This window comes from Varroa jacobsoni, unplaced genomic scaffold (genome assembly GCF_002532875.2).
Source record: "Varroa jacobsoni isolate VJ856 unplaced genomic scaffold, vjacob_1.0 scaffold_1440, whole genome shotgun sequence".
Taxonomy (NCBI): Eukaryota; Metazoa; Arthropoda; class Arachnida; order Mesostigmata; family Varroidae; genus Varroa; species Varroa jacobsoni.
The window spans coordinates 39222-62059 of record NW_019214342.1 but is presented as its reverse complement, the minus strand read 5'-3'; the positions used below and the strand labels follow the sequence as shown (position 1 = coordinate 62059).

At 39.0% G+C, this 22838-nt stretch overlaps 1 protein-coding gene and 2 long non-coding RNA genes across 5 annotated transcripts; all 3 read left to right on the top strand.

Moving 5' to 3' along the window:
• Window positions 1-995: 995 nt before the first annotated feature.
• Window positions 996-3324, top strand: LOC111270064 (uncharacterized). The gene is made up of 2 exons (XR_002686116.2): window positions 996-1806; window positions 2567-3324. It is a non-coding gene; the product is annotated as an uncharacterized LOC111270064 (long non-coding RNA).
• A 6652-nt stretch (window positions 3325-9976) lies between these two features.
• Window positions 9977-13653, top strand: Fis1 (Mitochondrial fission 1 protein). Of its 3 annotated transcripts, none has more exons than XR_002686114.2 (5): window positions 9977-10155; window positions 11543-11675; window positions 12091-12187; window positions 12491-12723; window positions 12992-13653. XR_002686114.2 is itself a non-coding variant. In XM_022850067.2 (5 exons), exons 2-5 carry the CDS (start codon window positions 10737-10739, stop codon window positions 12654-12656), a joined length of 432 nt encoding a protein of 143 aa, XP_022705802.1. In that variant the 5' UTR covers window positions 9977-10155; window positions 10684-10736; the 3' UTR covers window positions 12657-13653. The 3 variants fall into 3 exon arrangements, 2 of the variants coding, with proteins under 2 accessions (XP_022705802.1, XP_022705800.1); XM_022850067.2 differs by adding an exon at window positions 10684-10772 and having other exon boundaries at window positions 12491-13653; XM_022850065.2 differs by having other exon boundaries at window positions 12491-13653.
• A 6504-nt stretch (window positions 13654-20157) lies between these two features.
• LOC147752168 (uncharacterized) lies at window positions 20158-22283 on the top strand. The gene is made up of 2 exons (XR_015314828.1): window positions 20158-20468; window positions 21883-22283. It is a non-coding gene; the product is annotated as an uncharacterized LOC147752168 (long non-coding RNA).
• Window positions 22284-22838: the final 555 nt, after the last annotated feature.

Sequence of the window (22838 nt, the reverse complement as noted above, 5' to 3'; positions counted from 1 at the left end):
AGTACAGCAGCAGCAGCAGTTGCGGCTCTGTGGCAGTGCGATGGCGGCGCCATCAACAGCGACAGCAGCACGGGCAGCCACAGCAAAGCGAAGCAGCGCCGGCGGCAGCGGATGCTGCGAACGGCGACGGCCATAGAACAAAGACGTAAGGCAAAGAATGAACTAGTAGCAGGCGTAAAGCGAGAGCCCAGCAGAACGCTATAGCATAGCAAATCCTAGGCACCTTTACCCTCCCCCCTCGTATCACCCTCTCAGTCGGAGCAACCAGAGAACCAACCATAAAAGTAGCGGCGACAGGCACAACTAGCACCAGCTCTAAGCACCACAGCACAGCTTCGTCAGCCAGAAGTAATTGAAGAGTGCTGAAGCGCCCTTGCAGCGATGGCTGCAGCAGCGCCTGTTACTCGTTACACCGGCATAAGTTGCTGTGTGCTCGAACCTAGCCAACTTGCGTCTGCTAGCCATTCCGACAAGCGGGCACGTTTGAAATTGAGAGCGATCGCTTCCGTACAAAAATGGCATATGCGCTCGCGGGCTATTCACACACGTATAAACATATCTATACATATCTAGTGTTATGTAAAAAATTTTAAGGAAAGGCACTGCTTGATGGTTTCACCATCATTTTACCGCAAAAACCTAAATCGTTTTCAGTCTTTCCTGAAAAGGTTTGTTAACAAAGTAGTATATAGGTGTGATATACTACGAACTAGCAAGTATGGAGAAACTGAGAAGAAGGACAAATGTTTGAAATGTAAAGAGACTGCTAGGTCTGGCCAAACTGACTTGTTTATAACGATGCTAGACACTACCGTAATAACATGCAATAACCTTTTGGAACTCAGGTCGCTGCATAAAACCTTTAGAAATAGCCCACAATGAAATTGTTAATAGTGCCATCGCTCAATGCTTGGCCCGTAACCGAGCTCTCGATTGTGTTCCCTGTGATGCCGCTGATAAACGCTTTTCTCGGAAGAGAGATGGCTTGTATCGCATTCTCACATCAATCTTGAGAAATTTTAAATAGCGCGACGGAAAGACAATATTTAGGCATCTCGGCAATTTTAGCTTACAAACTTTTACAACTCGCAGATGCTACTTACCTAGAGTGTTACAGTTCTACAGTTCTACAAATATATTTCACAGCAATTTAATGTAATGTCATTTGTCTAGTAAAATCCAGTTGTCAATTGGTTCGTTGCTGAACGCGGGCGACAACGGTGTCAGCGGCCTTCAAATAAACGCGGTTCTTTTAAATCAGGCAGGTGCGCGCGCGAACTTGCACCGAACGTTGAAAAAGACGAAAAGTAAATGCGTTAATTAAAAGAGGAAACAAGATCCTCAGGGAAATAGTTGTGTTTTAGAACTTCAGAGAATTTTTTGAGTCCGCACATTTAAAAACAGTACCACGCCACGGAAGAAAGGTATTACGTCGGATTAAATGTGAACGTTGTTTTTCCATTTCTCTGAAGAAATAATATATTGTTGAGGGCAGGGACTCCACATGGGCGTTAAGATTTTCATGCATGCTAGCGGTAAACGACCATGAATCATAAAGTACTGACAGAATTCCAAGAGCCAGATGCGTACAGTCCTTTAATTGAGAGGCAACACTTTTGAATTCAAGTCGAACACCATATTATTCAGCACGCACGCGACTAACGGAGCGTCCCCTAAGCGGCTGGTACTGAGTGTCCTTTAAGGATAAAATTAGTTATAATGTCAGTGTCGTAATCAACTTCATCACTCTAATCTGTGGCGTAGATTTGTCAGTGGAGCATTTTGCATTTCGAAGCGCATTTTAAGGTAAGATTGTTTTTTCGTTAACGCAATTAACTCAGCCAAGGTAGTACTTCGATCACCAATACAATTGATGTCCGTACACTTGCTCAGCGTACGTTAACGGAAGACAGTGTTTTTTTTATTTACATTGCATGAATACTCCGACCTTTAGAGATTTGTTTACTTATGGTAAACTCCATGTTGGTTCGCAGGCTAAATGCTGCCCACAGCCAGTAACTCAATCGAAATTAATTTCTATAAAATATTACTAGGTATTACAGCGCATTTACGATTATCTATGTATGCAGATTAGATGGCAGCAAAGGAAAACATGGAGCTATTTGACAGTATCAGATGCTCCCGTCTTTAGTGGATATCAGTGTTTGTTGCAGATTAGAGACACAGCAGGCGGCACCATTTATCAGGGTATCGCTGCTAAAATCGTCGTACATTAACCCTGAAACTATGTTAAGTCAGCATAAGCCATTTCCTAAAGTCTATTTTCCGCAAAAGATTTTTGAAATGCAATTTAATGAGTTTTTCTGTGACCCATTTCATTTTATTATATTTATTGTTATTATGCTCACTGCTATACTTTTGAGTTGTTTATATATATATATATATATATATATATATATACAAGTAGTAGTCTATAATAAAAACTCTGAAAAAAAACTATGTTAAGGAATGTTCTCGATTCTACGGTGGGTGCTCAATGTTGAAATTTGGAAAAAAATTTTAGTTTAAAAAAAAATTGCTAAATATGGAAATTATATGTTTTCAGAGTGAACCTGTTGAGAAAGGACCAAATGTTATGCATGGATCTAGTACGACTGATTTTCTTGTATTCTTGATGTAATTAATTTATCATACTTTAATGTCCTGATTATTTCTTTACGCTGCTCACATGTTTTTTTATCGCCATAAACGAATTATGGTAGGAAAACGGTTGCTTTATTTGTTTTTCTATTTGTTTGATAAGGCTTTAAATTTCTGATGCCGACCGCGTACAAATTCGGCAGCCGTCCAACATAGGTAACTTAAAAGAAAGTTGCATTTCGCGAGGCATGGTCGCAAAACGCGACCAGACTTCACTCTTGAAATGCATGCAGCGCCTCCTTATGGCAAGATGTGTCATTTGATTTAAAAATGTACTTAAATTTCATGTCAAAGTTCCATTTCAAAACAAACGATGGTTGAAAACGTTTGTAAGATTAATAAAAATTTTAATATCAATCCTAATCTTTTAGAGTTCTTCTAAAACAAATGTATTACTTATTTCAGTCTTTTACAAGTTATCACATTCAGCCGAGTAATAAAAGTCACTCTCGCAAAGCGTCACAATAAGCAGATCTAAGCACAAATAACCGTTTGTCTAAACAACATCGATTCAATCAATAACTGTGTGCTAATGCAACATCTTAAGAAACAGACAGGCCTTTTTTTATGCAAATAATATAAAATGACAAACTCATAAACATAAGAAGTATGCTACCAACGAAGGATAACTCTAATAAATTCTATTTGCCTACTCTAACCCGCTGCAATTTTCTTCATTACAACAGGAGAGGTCTCCAGTCCCACGTTGCGTCTCAGACCTGTAACGATTATGTGTAAAGTTGTATGCTTTACTAGACCAACGAAAGGACCAGGACACTAATTCAGGTTGGAACCAGAACGTTACAAGATGGACGCTGGCCATAAAGTTAGGGGGACTTGAAAGCTCGTGCTAACGCGACCTTTGGTTCGATGAATAGTTCGGTGATGCACAAGTAACATTCAGTTTTCTTGAACCTCAAATATAGGTTAGGTCAACACATAGCTCTACCTCCTCTAACCCGCTAGCGAAGCGCAGCTGTAGAAGAGCGGGCTCTTCTTGAATCAATCAAATTCGGACTGTATGTCGTAAATGGTGAAACCGCAAGAAGGGCATGGAAACAAGTGAATACAGAAGGGTACAACGTCTAATTTCAAAATTGATCCATGCTAGCAATTACCTCTATCACAACAGTGATATTTATAGACCACGACATTCGTTAACTCGCCGCCTACGCTTGCCCCACTTTAACGTTAAAGTCCCCAGTTCTTCCCGGTGAAGCGAATTATTTGACAAGACTTTTGCGGTGTTGGTTGGTTGTTTCCCTGGCATTTAACCTGCGTTACGTTAGCCCTCGTTTTTATGCTAGATGCGTTATGTTTCGCCATTGAACTTCGTTGAAGTTTTAACTTTCTCTTCAGGTAGTCGTTCGCCTTGAAACAAGTATCGGCCTGGTCTCTCTTAAGGGTGTAGAGCAATCGGTTACTTTGGGTGAGAAAATGGCTACCTTAAGAGGACAGCATTCGTCTACAAAGAGATATCGTCGCTCGTAAGTTGTTGAGAATGCACCGGGTTCAACAGGTAGAACTTGTTGCTTCTGCTACGGCTCGATGTTGAACAATTTTATAACCGTCCCGGTCGGTCTGCACCAGGGTTTTGGTACGGGGAGGGGGGGGGGTACGCGCGGGAGCACCGCCTTGCAGGTGAGACGTCTCAGGGCGGAGCCATAGGCGGAGTCTGCACAAACCGTAGACAAAAAAATATGTTTAGTGCAATCACTACTATAACTCATTTAGGTTTTAGCCCGTTAGCAGACTCAAGTGAGAGGGATCGAAATCGTGTTTCATTCAAGTCTGTATCTTAAAAGGATCTAGTACATGCATGTATTTCAGGATTGACAAGGTATCGGTTTCAATGACGATCTTTTTACCAATTTTCAACGAGTGTAAAGTGTGAACGAACCATAGGTTCAAAAGTTCAGTGTCCAGTAATGCTTATCTTCATCATTTTATTCGTGTGTGATGCCTAACATATTCCACGACAGAGTTAATATTTGAAATTCTGATTTCCGTGGATGTGTCGTGATCCGTTGGTAACCGAGCGTAGAGCAGCTGCAAGTGCTTCGAGTAAAAACCTCATTTGATATACGAGCGTCTGTCAGGTTTATAAAGGTTTGGAAAATTCCCTGTTGACAGTGAGGCCTCAAACCTTACTCTGTGATAAGTTAATGCTTAACTATAAATAATCTCACAATGATTTACGCTTTAATGTACAGTGTGTAAAACGAATGATTTCTTTCTAGTTGTTGTGGTTCGCTGCTGCAGGATAATTTCAATAGCTCAATTATTCTTTTCTTATGCGCGATTGCTACCTTGAGATTTCGTTTGAGTTTTATATTTTATTGCCTTATATATCATAGTGGCTCTATGGCTTAGCATCGATTTTATATAGAACTATTAGCTCAGTTTTCCTTCCTAGATATACAGTATAAAACATAACACAGTTTTAACTTGTGGCAAAAATTTGTTCTTCGAATAGAGCAGTTTGAAGAGTTTATGTATTTAGTTTAGGGGACTATCCTCGGTGCAGTGAAGGAGTCTCCGCTGCGGTTGCGGACGAGTGAAAAAAACTATTTTTTTTTTTTGTTAAATATCGAAATGTCTAGATAAGTATGTCCGTTTCGCCAGTTTGGGTGACAGCCTTCGCCTGTACGTCATATAATTAATTAATTAACTTAGTGCAATCGTAATAGATTTTTCGCCAACTATACTATAAATTAACAGAACAATAGGCCGTATACAGAATTTATAAATGCAATAACCTATCATTTTAAGCGAAAAACTTAATCAGCAACTTCCAGAATATCAATATGGAGTTTGTCCTGTACACTTACCTACAACTAACAGATCAACAAAGGTACTTGCAGTAATTAGAACCTCCTGGCTGTCGATTTGCTCTGGAGCATTGCTAATTATATAAAAATTAAAGACTTACGAAATACACTAGCAAGCAGCGACAGAGATTTGACCTTTTAAGTAAGTCGCATTGAATTGAAAGCAAAATCCGGGTTATGGCATGCTTTTTATTGGCTGATGCGTCATGAAAGAAAGCATACCAAATAGAAAGGCGAACCAAAACAAAAGCAGCAATTTCATAATTAGGGTATAGGTAAGCGAAGATCTGCAGCCCGTTATGAGTAAGATTTGGCGGTTACCTGTTCTGAGAGTATCGATAGCCAATGCGTAAGTATTCTATCTAGAAAAAATAAGCTTTATTAATGGACACCTAGAGGAATAGTAGCGCCGGTACATATGCAGCCCGAATAATATGTAGTTTTGTGCGCTGACCAGTTCGACACATGGGGCAACGAAAACACTGCAAAGAAAAAATACCTGTTCGAACGGCTGAAGGGGTATCGTAGTAGAGGTTTATCTAAATCATTGATATCTTTACAACTAGTACTGTTTCTATTTATGCACTTAGTCGTCGAACATACAGAGAGAACGGTGTACACGAAAATTAACTTGTGATCATGTTTGGACGTCGTTGATTTGTGAGAGGTGTCGAAAATTTAGTCTAAATAAAAACAGCCCAGCCTAAACCACTTTTCGACTGAATTTCCCGTGATTTTTTATAGGGACAACGTGCTTTCACATGTGCTACTAATTAATAAAGCAAATTTGAATTGTTTGACGTTTATTTAACGTGCGTCCGAGGAGTCCATTCAAAGCCCATATCCTACGTTCCCTCCAACGATTCTAGGCTTTCTGAGTTATTGCAGAGCCAACCAAAAGCGATAGCTGCCCATCGGAATTTCTACTTACCTAAGAACAGGGCGATTACTTCTACAACAGCTTTGTATTGCGTGCTTTTGAAAAGTTCATCCAGAAAGTTACTTTTGTTAATAGTAAATTTGACTTAGAAAAGCCGTCACGCTCCGCGTACGTAATAAGCGTGACACTTTCGTTACTGTTTTCGTCACCCATACCAGGGTGATCCCGCATTCGGACCTCAGCGAAAACAGCTCTAGTAATCTGAAATTGTAGAATATTTAAGACGCCTCAAAAATTAGCTCCTCAGAAGCGTCTACTCATCTGTTCAGGGTAGAGAACACGCTAAAAATAGAATATACCATAAAGCCGATTCCACTAGCGGCAGCAGCTTTCTCGAATATCGGAAGTGAATGCGGACGAAGATGAGTGCGCGGAGTGATCCTCGACCGTGTACAGGTCCCGCCAATTAGCATGAATCGATGCGAACTACATGCAGAAATGTAGACGTGCCAAATGGACACAAGGGGCCAATCAGTGAAGCGGTCAAAGCGCAAGAATTGGGTGACGAAAAAAACAAACGGCTCTAGTTATAGTGTGTGGTCCTCTACCTCAGCGTGGATGCAATCACTCGTGCAAGGTACGGGGTTCCGACATACGTAGCAAGTTATCGAACAATGTGCGATTAGAGTATGACCGCCAGCCAGTGTTATCGGCCGCTTCTTACGTGACCGTGGATCAGACAACCTACATAGGTACTCAAGGACGTCATTTCAGCGGCCAATCATCTAGATAACCGAAGCTGGTTTCTTCATATTTGTGAGTGCGAACTAGAGCAGGCCATTGTAATGAACAGTTTCTATCTTAATTGTTTATTATGTCTGGCTTGCTAGTGATTTCATGGACAGAGAGGAAGAACGTAATCGAAAAGTTTCCGAAGAAGTTTCTCGTTATACAGACCTAAAGCAGCAAGACTAGCTCTGTCGGAATGTATGACTTCACTTGAAGAGAGATTCGCACTTGATAATCTGTATATGCTATGAAACCAGCTCAATGTGACTCTACGCTGTAAATGTCATTATTAGATCTAATCATGTTATAGATAAATAGTACGTAAGAAATGTAAAATGCTATTTAGCGACAAACAAGCTACACACTTCGCTACAAAAATGAATACTACTCACATGAAAAACTCATAATTCTAGCAGAGCCCACATTTTGTCATCTATACGACACTAGCCACATACAAAAGACAATGAAGATTACCCAACAGTAGACCATAGAAATGTGTACAACTTTAATAGGCAGGTTGTCTAGTTAGCATGAAGTAATGATGACGATATTGCATAGATTGACGGATACATAAAACTATGTACAATAATGAATTATTAGTTTATCCTTTTTTTCAAATCGAGTAACTGCCTGACTGACCAGTTCAGCAGCAGGTGAATACGAAGAGCCAGAGACGTAGGACTGGAAATCCTAAGGGATTTGTTGGGTGAAACCGTTACTAGGCAGTTACTAATAGCACGACGGCTAGTACTAGCTGCTTTTTCTGCTCGTATTGTAAAAAGGCGGCACTCTTGATAATGCTGAAGTAAGCATGTATGTTACGGTGTCTAGGTAACGAGCAACTAGATATTCAGACGAACAATATGATAGACAAATAGAGCGCATGCAGAAAGATATATGCATAAGAGATGTCAGATTATATATAAAGTAACACAGTAAGAAATGGTGACGGCAAGAATGCGACGTCCGAAGGATGAAAGTAATAGCTTTACTGATTGTCATTGAATAGCGCCAAGTAGAAACGATTTGGTATTTATTTGGGAAAGCTAAGCCGTGGGAACTCTAAATGGGTCTGTACCCAGTTCTAGTTCATTCGCAAGTCATTGACTTGGGTCATTGACCTGGCCCTGAGCCTGAGGTATCCTGATACACGTTTTATGTGACACGAACTAGAATATTTCTCTTTAATGTTATTATGCAGACTAACTATGTTTTAGCTCTCCAGTTCGAAACTGGTTCTAGCTTGCTTGACTTCTAGGTTCAGTAATTCGATTTTATTATGCATATAATGTTTGTCTATTGTTGGGCTTTTCAAAGAGCAGAGACGCCGGCTCGACAGCGAGAAGGGACGGACTTTATTCGCCATATACACACTCACAGGAGCTCGAACCGTAATTCCTAATTTTCTACGAACGATTTTACTTGCTTTCTATCGAAAACTTACACAGACATTCAAACAAAATGTGCGAGGAACCCAATAGGTAGCAAAGAAAATGGATATGTATACGAAATACGCCAGGCCCTAGTCTAGTAAGAGCAAAAGGAAAACTTTGATGGCTTGGACTACGAAAATGCCGATTCTAAGACGGATTATTAAGAGCTGCAATTGAAAATAGACTATTAAATCAGAGAAACCACTAAGAAGTTACAAAGTACTGGAAGAAAATCAACAAACTTTTTGAGCTACTAAGCCTGCTATGCAATAAAGGACCTCTCATCGTCGAGTCTCGGACCACAATTAAATTTTCATTAACGGAACGAGATAGCAATTGAATATTCGTATCGTGGAGGGAAGGGCTGAAGGGTGGAGTTCGCTGCCTCGCTGACGAAGGGATATTCGCCCTGAAACGCGCGTCCGGGGAGATCCTAAAACTGACTCGCGCAAACGATCGTCGCTTAGTATGGTAGTTAACTAAATCTACCGTTAAAGCTAAACGTTATAGCGCAACTCTCTTCATTATTTGCTTATAAACGAATTTGGATGTTCGCTACTTTTTTTGACAAGTTATTATCTTAAAGATTCCGATGATGATAAACCAGATCCTATTGCATTGTTCTTTGAAACATCAAATAAAGGTCCTCATTACTTTAAAAAAGCAATCATATATACATGTATGTATAATTTTATTCGATTCAAGAAACGTTTACAAACGCGGCGCCTCATACTGTATAGAGTATTAAGCGTTATTTAGGGTGGATTTTTATCATCGGAATATATTGTCAATTGAAGTATTTGCGCATATTATATCAGATAAATTATTTCTAGCTGACGATGTTTCTTAGCTCAGCCAGTTCTGGATACGCCGCCCCGCTGATGAAGGGAAGTCGCCCAGAAACGCGTAGTCAGAAAATGATTGAAGTTTTTTTTTATATAGCAGCAGCAAATTAAAGTCAGTAACATTTTCATTTTATTTACTTCCAAACTTGTCATTCTGGTTTACACAAGCTATTTTAGCCGAGTGTTAAAATGTGCGCTTCATAAAATTGGTTTAGGTTACATGGACACCATGTAGCCTAAACCGATTTTATATATATATACACCATAGCACCAGACCTATGGTTTGACTTTACCTACTCTCTTCCCGTATATGGCTGCTTTGTTTATTGAACCCATTAAGAATAGTGAAGGCTGAAGCCTCTAAATGACCAGATAGGCTTACAAACATATATAAAATGAACCATCATCGTTTTTTTTATCGACTGCGATAGACCAGTCTTGCAAGCGAAACGTTTTTTTGCGAAAATCTAATTATCCGCACTTCCCACATTCTGTCGGCTGACCCTAAATACTCGGATTGCTTTCAACGCAGTAACCACTAGATGTCGCCAGTTTAGCCTTGAAAACCATTGGCGACCACAAAGACAGCTCACCTGGTTTTACATTTTTGTTTCTTAGTCAGTTGCATACTAGTGATTTGCTGCCTAGCCGAAGCCACAACTAACGCGGTAATGGAGGAGTTACTTGAAAGCTACATTTCAGAGGAAGAACTTCACGTAAGTTTTGAGTGAATTGCTATCGATCTCTGTTGACACACATTGAAAAGGATAAAGGTACGAATTAAATTTGTTTTCTACAGTTGCTTTTAGATGCTAGTATTTTGGAATCGGTGGACCTAATCAGCAGCCCTATTAAGAAAACGCTCAATAATATTGAGTCGTACGATTACGGCTGGGTAAAGTATGAGGTACATATGTCAACTTGAACGCATATAAACCTAGAGACTATGTAGACTAAACGAAACTTTTAGATTTTGTCTTATTAAAAAGTGCCACAAATTGTTGCGATGATGCGTAAGCCATCTCCAGATAATATGGCTTTGTCGAAGTGTCAAAATAAGGAACAATTTTTACGCTTTGCACGAATTTTTTTCCCATACTTCTGCCTTGCCAAGAAAAATCAAATTTAGCTGAACTTGGGACTTATAGCTTTCCAAGCATATTACATTTTTATTGATTAGGATTAACAATGCAACCTACCTAACCTCGCTTCTACTCGGTGAATTTTTGTTGTCATCGTGACAGATACATGGATTAACAGTTGACCAATATTGACTGATTTAGACCGTTCAGACACGATGAGTATGGCAAACAAGCGAGGTTTGGTGATTATGGTAGGTACAAGCAGATACGCACTTCAACCACAGCTAGTGACTCATCGAACAGTGTATTACTGCTGTCCTTTAACACCGTGCTTATGTGCTTCTCATTAGTGACAATACTGCTTGTTCCGAATGGATATAAACGATGGCATGATTGGCTAAATTCTAACTAAATTTAATAAGAATGGCGACCAAAACACTGTTAAATGGATAAAAAATATAAGGGTGCAGCGAGTGAGTTGCAGTTATGCGAACCGTACGTATAGCAATTTATACGATAAAAATATACATATATCTATGACGGGAGACTTTCTTCATTTTATTGTATTTCATGTATACACCACACAATCAAAGAAACTGAAAGAACTGAAACATAATAAACTAGCTCGCTACATGCTAAATAGACGTTTTAACATGAGATGTTAAATAGATCCACGTTCATTTCAACTAAAATTATGGTCTATAATAGAATAAAATTTCGCCTAGGTCTATACAACCCTTGTAAGTAATTTGATGACATTTAATATCTTGACAAATATATGCATGCTCTAAAATAAGCGAAAATTTTCAAAGTAATGCTCTTCTTTTTCTAGTTTCTTCTAAACAAACTGTTGGTTGTGTTTGGCATCGTGCGCTTAATCTCACTTTTATGTAACGATTTAAACCAAAATTAAAATCAAATAAGAGTGGCATTTCAGTAGATTGTTTACTTTCCGATATGTTGCTAAATACAAATTTTTATTTGCGGCTCATTTGTTTGTACCATGGTTCATACGGTGCAGAAATTCGAACAGAAGTACAACGACGAATGCCGCCAACACATCACTAATCCCAAAACGAAGTTCGACTACGCGTGGTGTCTTCTCAAAAGCAAGTACCGATTAAACGTCTGCAGAGGCGTCATCCTCATGGAGGGTAGGTTTTCCACATAGCACAGACTCGCCTAGGTGTATTCAAAAATCGATCAAGTCAACACTTCTAGGCATAAGCAGTCCTCCAAATTAGAGGGCTTCTTCACCAACACGTGAATGTATGTGAATACGATGCAAAACTAACAAGATGCATACATTAATCATTGCGAATTCTCCACTCTTTTTTTTCTCTGTTCAGGGCGAATTCTCAAGGACAAAATATATTTTCTGTCGGTTTTTGCTATTCATCTGTTTTGGCAGGGAATTGGTGGAAGTATTCACGTTAGCTTTCGTTACTACTGGATCTATTTACAATCCACAAGACCTATTGAACTGCTGTTAAGTGGTTTTATTTTGTGCACAGACCAAATACGTTAACACATTGTGGCTGCGATTGTTTGGTTACACATCTATTTCAGAACTCTTCAGGGACGGCGATGAAACTGTCAGGCGTGACTATATCTATTACATTGCGTTCGGCAAATGCAAACTTAGAGAATACAGCGACGCCCAAAGGTTTGTAAAAATTTCATATTTGTATATATATTTAAATAGATCTTCGAATGGCCACACAACGTTCCCTAGCAAAAAGGGATTCTTGACATTTTGGTTCGGAGGTGTTATGGTCACCGAAAATTTTCTTCTTACAAATACACTTTTCCTTGGAGGTATCTGTTGCGCGGTACAGCTTGAACCACTTTCCCCAGGCTTCTTAAAATATAAACTAAGCCGTCTAAGGCGATGCCAAAGTCACGTCAAAGGCTCCATATTTATTCTTGTTAATTTTTACCAGGTATCCTTCACTTTGTTACATTGCAGGTATATTAAAGCGTTTTTGGAAATGGAACCTGCGAATCGACAGGCCAGAGAGCTTCACGAAGTTATTGTAAAACGCTCCAGGGTGGATAGCTTGACAGGCGCTGCTATAGTGACGAGCATAGCTGCTTTTGTTTTGGGCGTCGGCATTGCCCTTTTAAAACATTAACATTTCCTGATGTTTGGCCACGACGTGTGAAAAGAAGAACTTTATATCAGATTCTTGTTTTCCACAGGCAAGTCCTCGAACCGAACGAATCCATCCTACGACTATTGCTGATATGTCGTCAGTAATACATAAGGCACGCTCGATGCGTCTCTATAATTCAATCAACTTTATACAGAATACCGTATGAACGATACTCTGTTTAAGTAATTATGAACGTTACAGTGTTAGATGTTGTTAATATCAATAATTTCTTCATAAGTTGTTCTGTACCGAAGTGCTGGGCGGGAAATTTTAAACAGGATGGCAGCGTTCATACATAACAACTTCTGCTTCAGGTGTTAGTTTTTTTTCCAAGTTACAAACAAGAAGGATTGGCGCATTGGCGAGTTCAACCGAAAATTCTAAAGCTTTATGGAAGGCTTAACGACAACGTCTGGACGGCAAAGACGTGTTATAATATGCACTCATAACGACATGATATAATGTGTATGAGGACGTTTCACAGCAGGAGGCTTTTATATTTATCGTATTCTGTAGTTTCGTATCATAATGCAACTAATAACCGCTTACTACTCTACTACACATTTGTTCTGTTATGTATAAGGGCTTATGTTATACAGCCAAAGGCTTATGAAAATAGCGCACAGATCACGTCCCAGATCGGCCCCTGAACCGTAAATGAGCTATTTAAATTTAAAAAATAGGAGTTATTTAATTGATATGGTTGAGACAAACTGCTGCTGGAAGCCATCGGGTTCGATACCCTGAAAGCAAATCGTCTCGCGTATATCTTCACCGATGATTTAATAACAGTAGTAAGATTTCATTGCAAATAATGTATCTGTAAACACAGTGAACAAAAATATAAAAAACGATAAACGGAGGGGTAGACGGAACTGTAAGTCATCATTACTGTGAATAAAAATGTGTGCTGACACTGCAACATGTCAAATATAATATGTAATATTTCAAAATAAATGCAGCAAATTTAATTGTATTGGAGCTTGTTGGTACAAATTAGCTACTGCACCCGAAGTTGGACCTCACGCGCAGTAATATTTCATGATTTCTAAACACATTCTAAATGAAATAATTATCTTTTACATGTTAAAAAAGATATCTAATTTAGTTGATATATATATATATATATATATATTGTTATTATATTTGGTTTGTATTAAACCTGAAATAGCTCGACCGTCGGAAATTCGCGCATAAAGAGAGTAACTATAAATAAAATTCGTCATATGGGTGTATAAATAAATTCCACATCCTCTAAAGCATTTTATGGAGAAAAGCCATATATATAGCATCTGTATTGTAGAACGTGCCCCAAGGCTATACATTGAAGGGCTGACGGAAAGCAAATTGGTTGTTAGATTAATCTGCTCTACATGAACGCTATGAGCCAGGATAAGACGGAGCTGATAGACCAGTATTTTTTTCAGGTAGGTCATCTATTGCTAATCGTACAAATAAATGATAAAGACCTATATCAAAGTGCAGCTCATTCATATATGTGTATGTATGTATGCCATACTGGACCAAACAGTCGTATTTCGAGGGTTTAAGCGTCATGCTTTATTGGTTGCTTTGTGTTTATACGATAAGTAGACTGAACAGCGCAGTGAAAGAAATCGTAACGACTGTTTTTTTCACAACGCATCATCGACACAAATACATCAAATAAACTCAATTTTATGAAATTGGATTTCGGTTGCAAAGACAGCTGAAGATGCGGAAGAAACTAACGCTGTCGGTGCTCCAAGCGAGATCGCTTTAACGCATCGTGTGCTTCATATTTTTTTTTTTATAAGAGAATCGTATCATGCAAAATTATACTACGCTCAAATCAAAGTAAATTGCGTACGAATGATCGAAGTAATGAAGTATAAGCGCACCGGACAGTTGGCATAAGGATCAGAGTACAGAAGAACTCGGGAACTTTTTTTCATTATGACATGATCGACTTTGAATTGAAGGTTGTCAAACATACGTCGTTTAAGAAGGAAGCGATTAGATTTTTCTTTAATAATTTTCAAATGTTTTACTGTTAAATTTTCTCGAATAGCTTCAATGTGGGTAACTTTTCTTTATTGACGGCGATAGACCTTCCAGAAATGACGGCGTCAAGGGAACGGAGCTTGCCCTCGTGTTTGCAAGTGGGAGAACATTTAGTCGTATATTGCATTTCTCAGGGTGCACTTCGAGGAACGCATACTAATGGGCCGATATAAGCCGACGTTTTGCAAACTCACTCGGATAAACCGCAAGGAAAATGTCTAACGACTGGCCTATGCATTTAACCGCGACTGTACGCCGCTCTCCGGAAAAGTCATGGGTCGCCACGACACCTACATAATCCTAAGTGTGACCAGATTGGCTTTGAATAAAAACTTCGGCATTCTTACATTTACTTCACACTGCTTGAACAAGCTGCGACCTTCAGAGGTGTCAGGATTGGACCTTTTTATTTAAAGTTCGGCTTCGTAAATTTCGGTAGAACTCTTGTTACGTATGCTTGAAAAATATATCATAGCCGGGTTGCAAGTGTTTATGAAGCATCGTGATGGTAAATATAGTTACATGATTTCGGGGGACAGGGGTCGTTCTGCTAGGACAAGAACGTATCTAAAGAAAATTACCTCTCTTTTAGTAGGTAGTTGGAGCTGTCGGATTATAATGCGGTATCATTCGAGGAATACAGCTCTAACCCTCGGAAATAGAAACTATGGCGGGCAGTTTCGCTACTAATTGCCACCACACAGAATGAAGCAGAAAGCAGAACTTGTAGAATATTTGTTGTTGTTAATCGGCAAAAAACACTAGTGGCTCTCTTTTTAGCAACATATAGGCTCGTTTCAGCTGCGCGACAGAATTCTATCTTTTTCATTATGGTATCCAAATAAATGTGCGCCTTATTTGAGGATCAATATTTGTTTTCGTTACAAAAGCAATCAAGCATTTAGGAAATGGTCAACTAGGAATTAGGTGGACGATATCTAGCCGTTCCAATCGCTCCGATTGGCTTTTTCACACTATTTACCCATATGACCTAGATAGTTTTTAACAAGCATGTTAATATATTGTTTTCTTTGTGTGAGTAGTTTTTCTTAGCGGTAGCGGTAACTTTAGGCGCATATAGCGTTACTGTTCCACCTACTTCCATTACCCTATATAATGTTTATCTACACATTTAAATTAAAAGCACTTAAGGTTTTGTTTTCTCGGAATGTGCTTTCTCCAATTACAGTTTTCACTATTTGTTTTCATTTTCTATATAAGAAATGAATAATTTAAGTCATCAAATCATTTCAACTCAAAAATGGCAATAACAAATCCCTAATCATGATTGTATACTTTAAATTGTTCTAGACCTATATAAGGAAAGCTTAACTATACAAACCTCTTTCTGCTGTAATGGCAGCCTTGTACTGTGTATAGTAGCGCCTGCCAAACCTACCTGGATAATGTCAATTGTGTTTCTGCATCGGCGTTTAAATCGATAACAATACGCTCATCTTTCTGGTTGACTTCAGTCTTCGAGTGCGAAGCGATGCACGCGAAGTTCATTAAAGCTAGGAGTTATTTTGCCATAGCACACCCGTGAGAAACCTGCCATGGGAAGGGTAGAAAGTTCGTGACAGGGGCGATGCAATATAGGGCTCCTTTAGTACTAAACGAATGTGGTGTGCAACAACTCTTAACATCTCAGGATCTGTATCCGGTTATTCATGTCGTACCTATTGCTACAGGGTAATTTCAGTTTTTTTTTTTGCATTGTCGATTCGACTGTTACTTTTTATAAATGAGAGTTATTGTTCTTTTTACTAATCTCATACTGCTGAGTAGCTATGGGAATGTTCTATTCAATCCATCTTGCTTGACACCTTCAGCTGTTGTTGCTCGAAGCCAGCATAAATTAGCTTCGCTTTAAAAACCTTACGGGTGTTCAGACAAGAGAACGCAGTCACCGAGGGCATTTATTCGTCAATTATCTCTGCGTTGCGTCTAAACAGCATCGATCGGATACGAACGCTCGAAGAGAAGCGTCGTGCAGACAGCCTCCTATACAACATTCGATGACACACCGGTAGGATCTGACAGATCAATAAAACTTAACCTGCCATAGGCTAAGCTGCTTGGACATACGGTATTCTGCTGGCCATTTAGTATCAGACATCCGAATCCTTTTTCAACTCGTCAATATCATTCATTTAAATAAAAGAAATTGTTTTTTGTTAGACTTATCATAAGTAGACAGAGAAAAAGAAGGCTAGCATTTATTATCGGTCGGAGCGTATGAGTCGATTTTGAGGTATCGTTTTCTTATACCCATGAACAAACAAAATACTGATTGATCTGAGTACGCTGGTAACAACGGGCATAATATGCCTAGCTTTATGATCGACTTTCGCCATTCTTGTTACATAAACGATTACTCACGGTTCAAATTCAATTGAGGAGTTACCGATCATTGAATTAGGCGATCTTAAACTTGACGACTAGAACTTTCTCCACTTGGCTGGAAGCATGGCTGCACATAGCAGTAGGCAACTGTCTAAATGATGTCCTCATTGAAATAATATTATATGGAGATAATTCCAACGGGAGTATCAGTTCTATTAAGGAATATATTTAGTTGATGATTTTTTGCATTGTAATCGCGATTTAGTACTATATTTGGATGGCGTGCCTAATTCAAACAATGTCTGAATCGTGATAGTTTTAGCTTGCTTAGTTAACTTTGAACATTTTTTTCTTGGTTTTCAGAAACGACTGTGAAAACAAGTAAGTGGTGAATTTGTATACATAGTCCTTTCTTCTGTTTCAATTCATTTTGAGCATAGTTCTACTACTACTCTATATTTTGCAATATAGATATGAAACTGGGAGAGGTTGTGATTAAGCATAGATCGTTTCCTGTTCCCGGTTGTGATAAGCTTACACGCACGTAGTTGAAACGGGTTTCTTTTTTAGGTAAGTAGGCTTATGTGAAAGCTTTTAGCAATGGCTTCAATTCTGAAACGTCGACTTACCTCCTCATCGATATCAAATCTATTTTTGGATTATATTTTAAGGGGCGATTTGAATTTTAAAGGCTCTAACATTTTTGCTATACTCCATATAGGTTATACAAATAGAGGTAACTGGTAGGATTTGACTATCGGGGCTTGAGCAGCCTGTCTCTTCGATAATACAAGAAAGAAGAACCTACCGGTATTAGAAAGCCACTACTATCGGTATGCTTTTCTCAGTGGACGTAAATGTAATGACATCAGTTGAGTTTACACAGGCCACAAGCATCTTAGGCCCATAGAGACAGTAAAATGATGGTGTTCCTTACTTTAGAAGAGTAGACTTTAAAGCACAGAAGTATGTGTATTGTATTATATATACGAAAGTGATCGTATGAACACACAAAAGTTAATGGCCGCTTACCTAAGCCATAGATTTACAGATAATGCAAGTTGTTTCCTTGAGAAGAACAATTTTTTTATGACTTTTATTTTTGTCTTTCTCACGTTTTTTGAACGTCATTCTAACCTAGTTTACTTATTTCGACGCCTTTTATTCGCTAATGTTATTAATATCGTAACTGTCTTCGTACCGGCGGTAGGATCATAACATTTTTCAACGTCGATATGTTTTTCAATAAGCAGTAATAAAGCTCAATCTACCATCCATATATTATTATTTTGTGTGCAATTGACACGGACTATTAGAACTACTAGAGAACGACCTGAAGAAGTGTACGAACTATGAAGATGAAGATGACGGTAACCAGCTTTACGGTGAAGACGAGCGTATTTTAGGGCATCGAAAAGCGGCGGAGATGCAATGCCGAATATGGTAAAATCTTAACGTAGCGCTAAACAATGCTACGTTTCATTTTGCGTATTATATTAACGGGTGGTGGGGGGGGGGGGGGGGGGGGGGTAACCAAGTGTCACGGATAACAGGCTAGCCCGAAAGTTGCCTATGTTACATGGTTAAATTAGGAGCACGTGGTAAGATAGATTCGAATCCGGGCGTACGCAGAGCGTATTTTGTGTTAGGGTGTAGTCTTCCGTGTGACTAAGTGCTTAATGGCGATACCGGACGTAAAATTTGAAGCATTCAAAAAACTATTATTATTAATTGCGCTGAAGCTCAAAAATTAGAAAAAGATAATTACAAAAGTAGTATGGTCACTTCGCTCCTTCACTATACATATTCAAATAGCTTTTCCACCGTCGGCGATTTTTCAAGGGATTACACCGTGTCGAAGCTTGCTTTTGCAGGGGGCTACTGTAACAGCTGTTATTTTTGATTGATTGAATGAAATGCGATTGCCGAAGTCGCCTTTTATTGCTTATGAGGTGTTAGATTTTGTAGTACTCAATGCAAATGGCCGTAGGTAGCATTCAATTAAATGGTTCATCGTTGTATTTGCAGAGCTGACGCTTAACAGATGCCATGTTTCTTATAGCTAAGCCACTGTCGGCGATACCTCTCTCAATGGTGCGCTGTGTGACATTTATGTTCAACAAGAAAGTGGAAAAACGGTGGCTTTAAAGAGTCGTATTAATATATTTGCTTTCGGGTCTTTAGAGGTTTTTCGGGTCAAAAGCCCCATAAGCCTCCACGACTAGCCAATGTCATAAAGGCCATCAAGGAAAATTTCAACTGTTTGCTGCGTTGCGAGGTCAAGTGTCCTGTACCGAACCTTCAGTTTCAAATCGGCATTACCAGCTTATCGTTACGCAGTCTTTTCGGACCTGTTTGCCTGTAGGCGTACTAGCAGCCTCTCCAACGGTGAATGCCCGTTTAACGAACCAAAACGTTTGGTCCTATTTACGTCGAGTGGTTATGTTTTTTACTCATCAGGATTAATAAATTATGAAACACATTTACAGATCTGCAGATTTTTTTTTTATTATTCCCATTATTATTTTTTTTATAAATACGTAACAGGTACCTGTGCAAACGAAAGCATGCTTTTTCTTTCATTTATTTCATCAAACACTGATCGAACTGGTATTGGCCCTTGTGTGATATTACTATAGATAGTTGATCTAGCTTCAATGCAAGGGGTTGAAGTTAGCATGTCAATAAAGAACACACATTTTACTATACTACTTGCTGAATTACTGCTAGATACGAACATCTATATTTAAAAACAATCCACACATAAAAATAATAACCGATAAGAGGGGTTTATCGAGTGCAGTTTTAACTGTATATGTTTGAGCGGTCCATTCTAACTGATGTAAACTTCCATGTGCTCGTTCTACGATCCGATTAAGGGGTTCTGCAAGATTGCTTCTTAATATCTACCTATACGATCTCACGAAATGAAATAAAGGAACAAAGAGTTCATATGTCCTCATAAAAACAGGCCGAAGAGCTCAGAATGATTGATTTCGTAGCTGCTTTCATTTTAATTAAGAACGAATAATAGCAGAATATTTCTTGAAGAGATTATCTATCATCTTATTCTAGTTATGAAACGATACTGTGGAACGAGCTTCATGTCGTTGAGAATAACGACATTTTTACCGTTTGCTGCAAACTATATACTACTTCAGTTATTATAATCAACTGCTGGTTTGCAAGCCATGGTTAGGTAAGGTCGTAGGGTGGCACGATACTGCTCCGTGGTTTAACTGGAACGCGATCTGAATGTGCAAGCGCTTATCCATGGGAAAATAGTTCCAACGAACGGTCACTTCATTTATCTGACCGTTGCATGCCGATAATCCTTTTTCTTTGTCACCCTTGGATTTTAAGATCACCGGCAGAATGGACGGCAGTAGTTCACCACTGAAGGTTAGTAGGCGATATGCTGTCGAAATTCAGTAACTTTACATCTGTTTCAGTGACAAATCTAGGTAAGATCAAGTAGAATATATACTGACTCCTATATATTGGAAGAATTACCTATGACAGATATTTAGATTATACCGCATAATTTCTGGGGCAAACAATAGGCTTAGGGATGTAGAAATTGCGTAGCTATTACCGTTCTTATTGACTGGCTTTAAAAGCGCGCTTCGCCAAAATATGAAATCAAAGGGACATTTGATTTACAGTTTATTTCGAGGTTTTTGTCACTGTAGGGAGCTAACAGTACGAAGTGTATGGTCTATCGAGAACCGCATCGCTTAGAACAACAAGAGCTGCTTAACGCGCTTTCAAATGAGTCCCAGACCAAATGACGACCATGTTTTAAGGATTCGAAATAATATTTGGATACTGCCCCGTTATTCGTGGAAGCTCAATTTGATTGAAGCTCAACTTCTTTGATGATCTTCAAATTTGAACTAGCTGATGATGCTTTACAGATATATGACGGGTAGCGTATACGTAGAGGGTATGGCGGCTGTGTTGGGGCTTTGTAAGTACATATAGTACAAAAAGTATTACCAATATTTTGTCTCTAAGACATGTCTAAAGGAAAATAGAAATTTCAAGAAAACAAAGTGCCTGTCAAGTGTTGTTCCTGACAGTCACATGTATTAAATATAATCACCATCGGCCATTCAATTCAATATCTAAATCACCCACTAGACCATGTTAAAATATTCCTTTTTTAATTTATTGTTTACTATCCATCAGGCATTGTTGATCAGTGCAAACTCGGCAAACTACCCTTTCAATACGCTGCATGCGAAAAATGTGAGCGAAATTAAATCATGGGGTGATAACGAACTAAAGGTCACAGAACTGTAAATACCCATTAAAAGGAAAAATGGAGCAAGAAGGCCGTCAGGGTCTGTTTGGCAACCGATATTCTCCACGCTAAAATTTCTGTAACAAAAAAATCCAAGGTGTATCAAAAATGATGTTTCAAATCACTTTAACGGTTTTCTGGCCCTTTAGGATTTTTCGGTTCTTCCGATAGAGATCTGCCTCGGGTTCTTTTGTGAGGCCACATAAAAATTAGCAGTAACCTAGCCTGACGATTTTGGCCAAAAAGAGAAGTTCGAGAGGCGCGAAGAAACCGGATAATAACTGAACATGCTCAAAATGGATAAAACGGCACACCGTTTTCTACCATGATAAGTTTGTTTCAGAGATAACCGATCTTTTTTGGTACTAAGAATACAGGATGAGTAGATGCCCGTGACAACAGACAGCCCACTAAAGCGTGTCCGAACTCAGATGCCGCGCCCTGTATATATATCGATATATGCGGGGGCAAAACAATATGTGCCTAATATGAACTCCTTTCTTTGTGCAGAACGAGAAATATAATGCGAAGGCGTCGAACAGCTTCTTTCAGCGAGGCTACCTGGGACCGCCACCCGGTGCGGGCTCAGTCGTGATCATTCGGCCTAGATCACTCAACGAGAAGACGCCTGATCGACTTCTTGGAGAAGGTTCAGTCTTTAAGGTCAACAAGTATCGATGTGAAGTAGAATCAAGTGCCAAACGTGTACTTGGCGGGTGTGCCAGTGGAAAAAAAGAGCCGAAGGACAGTAGATGCTGTGTAATGTCATAGTGTTCTATTTATGGCTACCAATATTTCCTGCGATGATGGTGGTGCTATATTGGTAACACTGCGAAAGACAAAAGGGCGCTTTTTTCTGAAATAACACCAGTGAACGTTTCAAATATCGTGCATATATACAAATAAGATAATACGGTGAACTTTAACAAACACTTTCACTTACTAAGTGGACTACGACTTTCTACGAATAGCATAATAACACTTTACTCAACAATTTATTATGTCAGGCCTAACATGCTAAGCCAACACATGGACGTCATAGCTTTGACGACGAGCTGGATTGCAGCAAGAATTCTACTGCAATTCGGTGAAATAAAGGCATCTAATTTATGAGATTCTTATTTTTGTAACCTTGGAAAAGCTATACGCCGGTACATAGATTCATCGAAAGAGTGTCACAGAAGAAGACTACGCTTATTCTCACTTATCTAGCCGACTATCATGTCTGAGTCTTCTTACCACATTTTACGTCTTTCCGTTGTTAACGTAGTAATCAATATTGATCGAGTATGAGATGCGGTCATAGAAGCAACAGGTGGGCTATATGGGCCACTATTAACCCCGAGAAATACTAAATTGAGGAATCCAATTACTACGCTCTAGCTATGATGATTTTTGATTAATACTTCGTTGTTTTTGTTAGAAAAACACGAACTGATAGTGAAGTGAGTGAGCAGCGTATATTT

What these genes read in the sequence shown, in the direction of transcription:
- Fis1 (XM_022850065.2), top strand. Translation starts at nt 10,111, where the DNA reads ATGGAGGAGTTACTTGAAAGCTACATTTCAGAGGAAGAACTTCAC. An exon ending in TTTCAGAGGAAGAACTTCAC is followed by an intron (nt 10,156 to 11,542) that starts GTAAGTTTTGAG and finishes CATACGGTGCAG; the next exon opens with AAATTCGAACAGAAGTACAA. An exon ending in AGGCGTCATCCTCATGGAGG is followed by an intron (nt 11,676 to 12,090) that starts GTAGGTTTTCCA and finishes CATCTATTTCAG; the next exon opens with AACTCTTCAGGGACGGCGAT.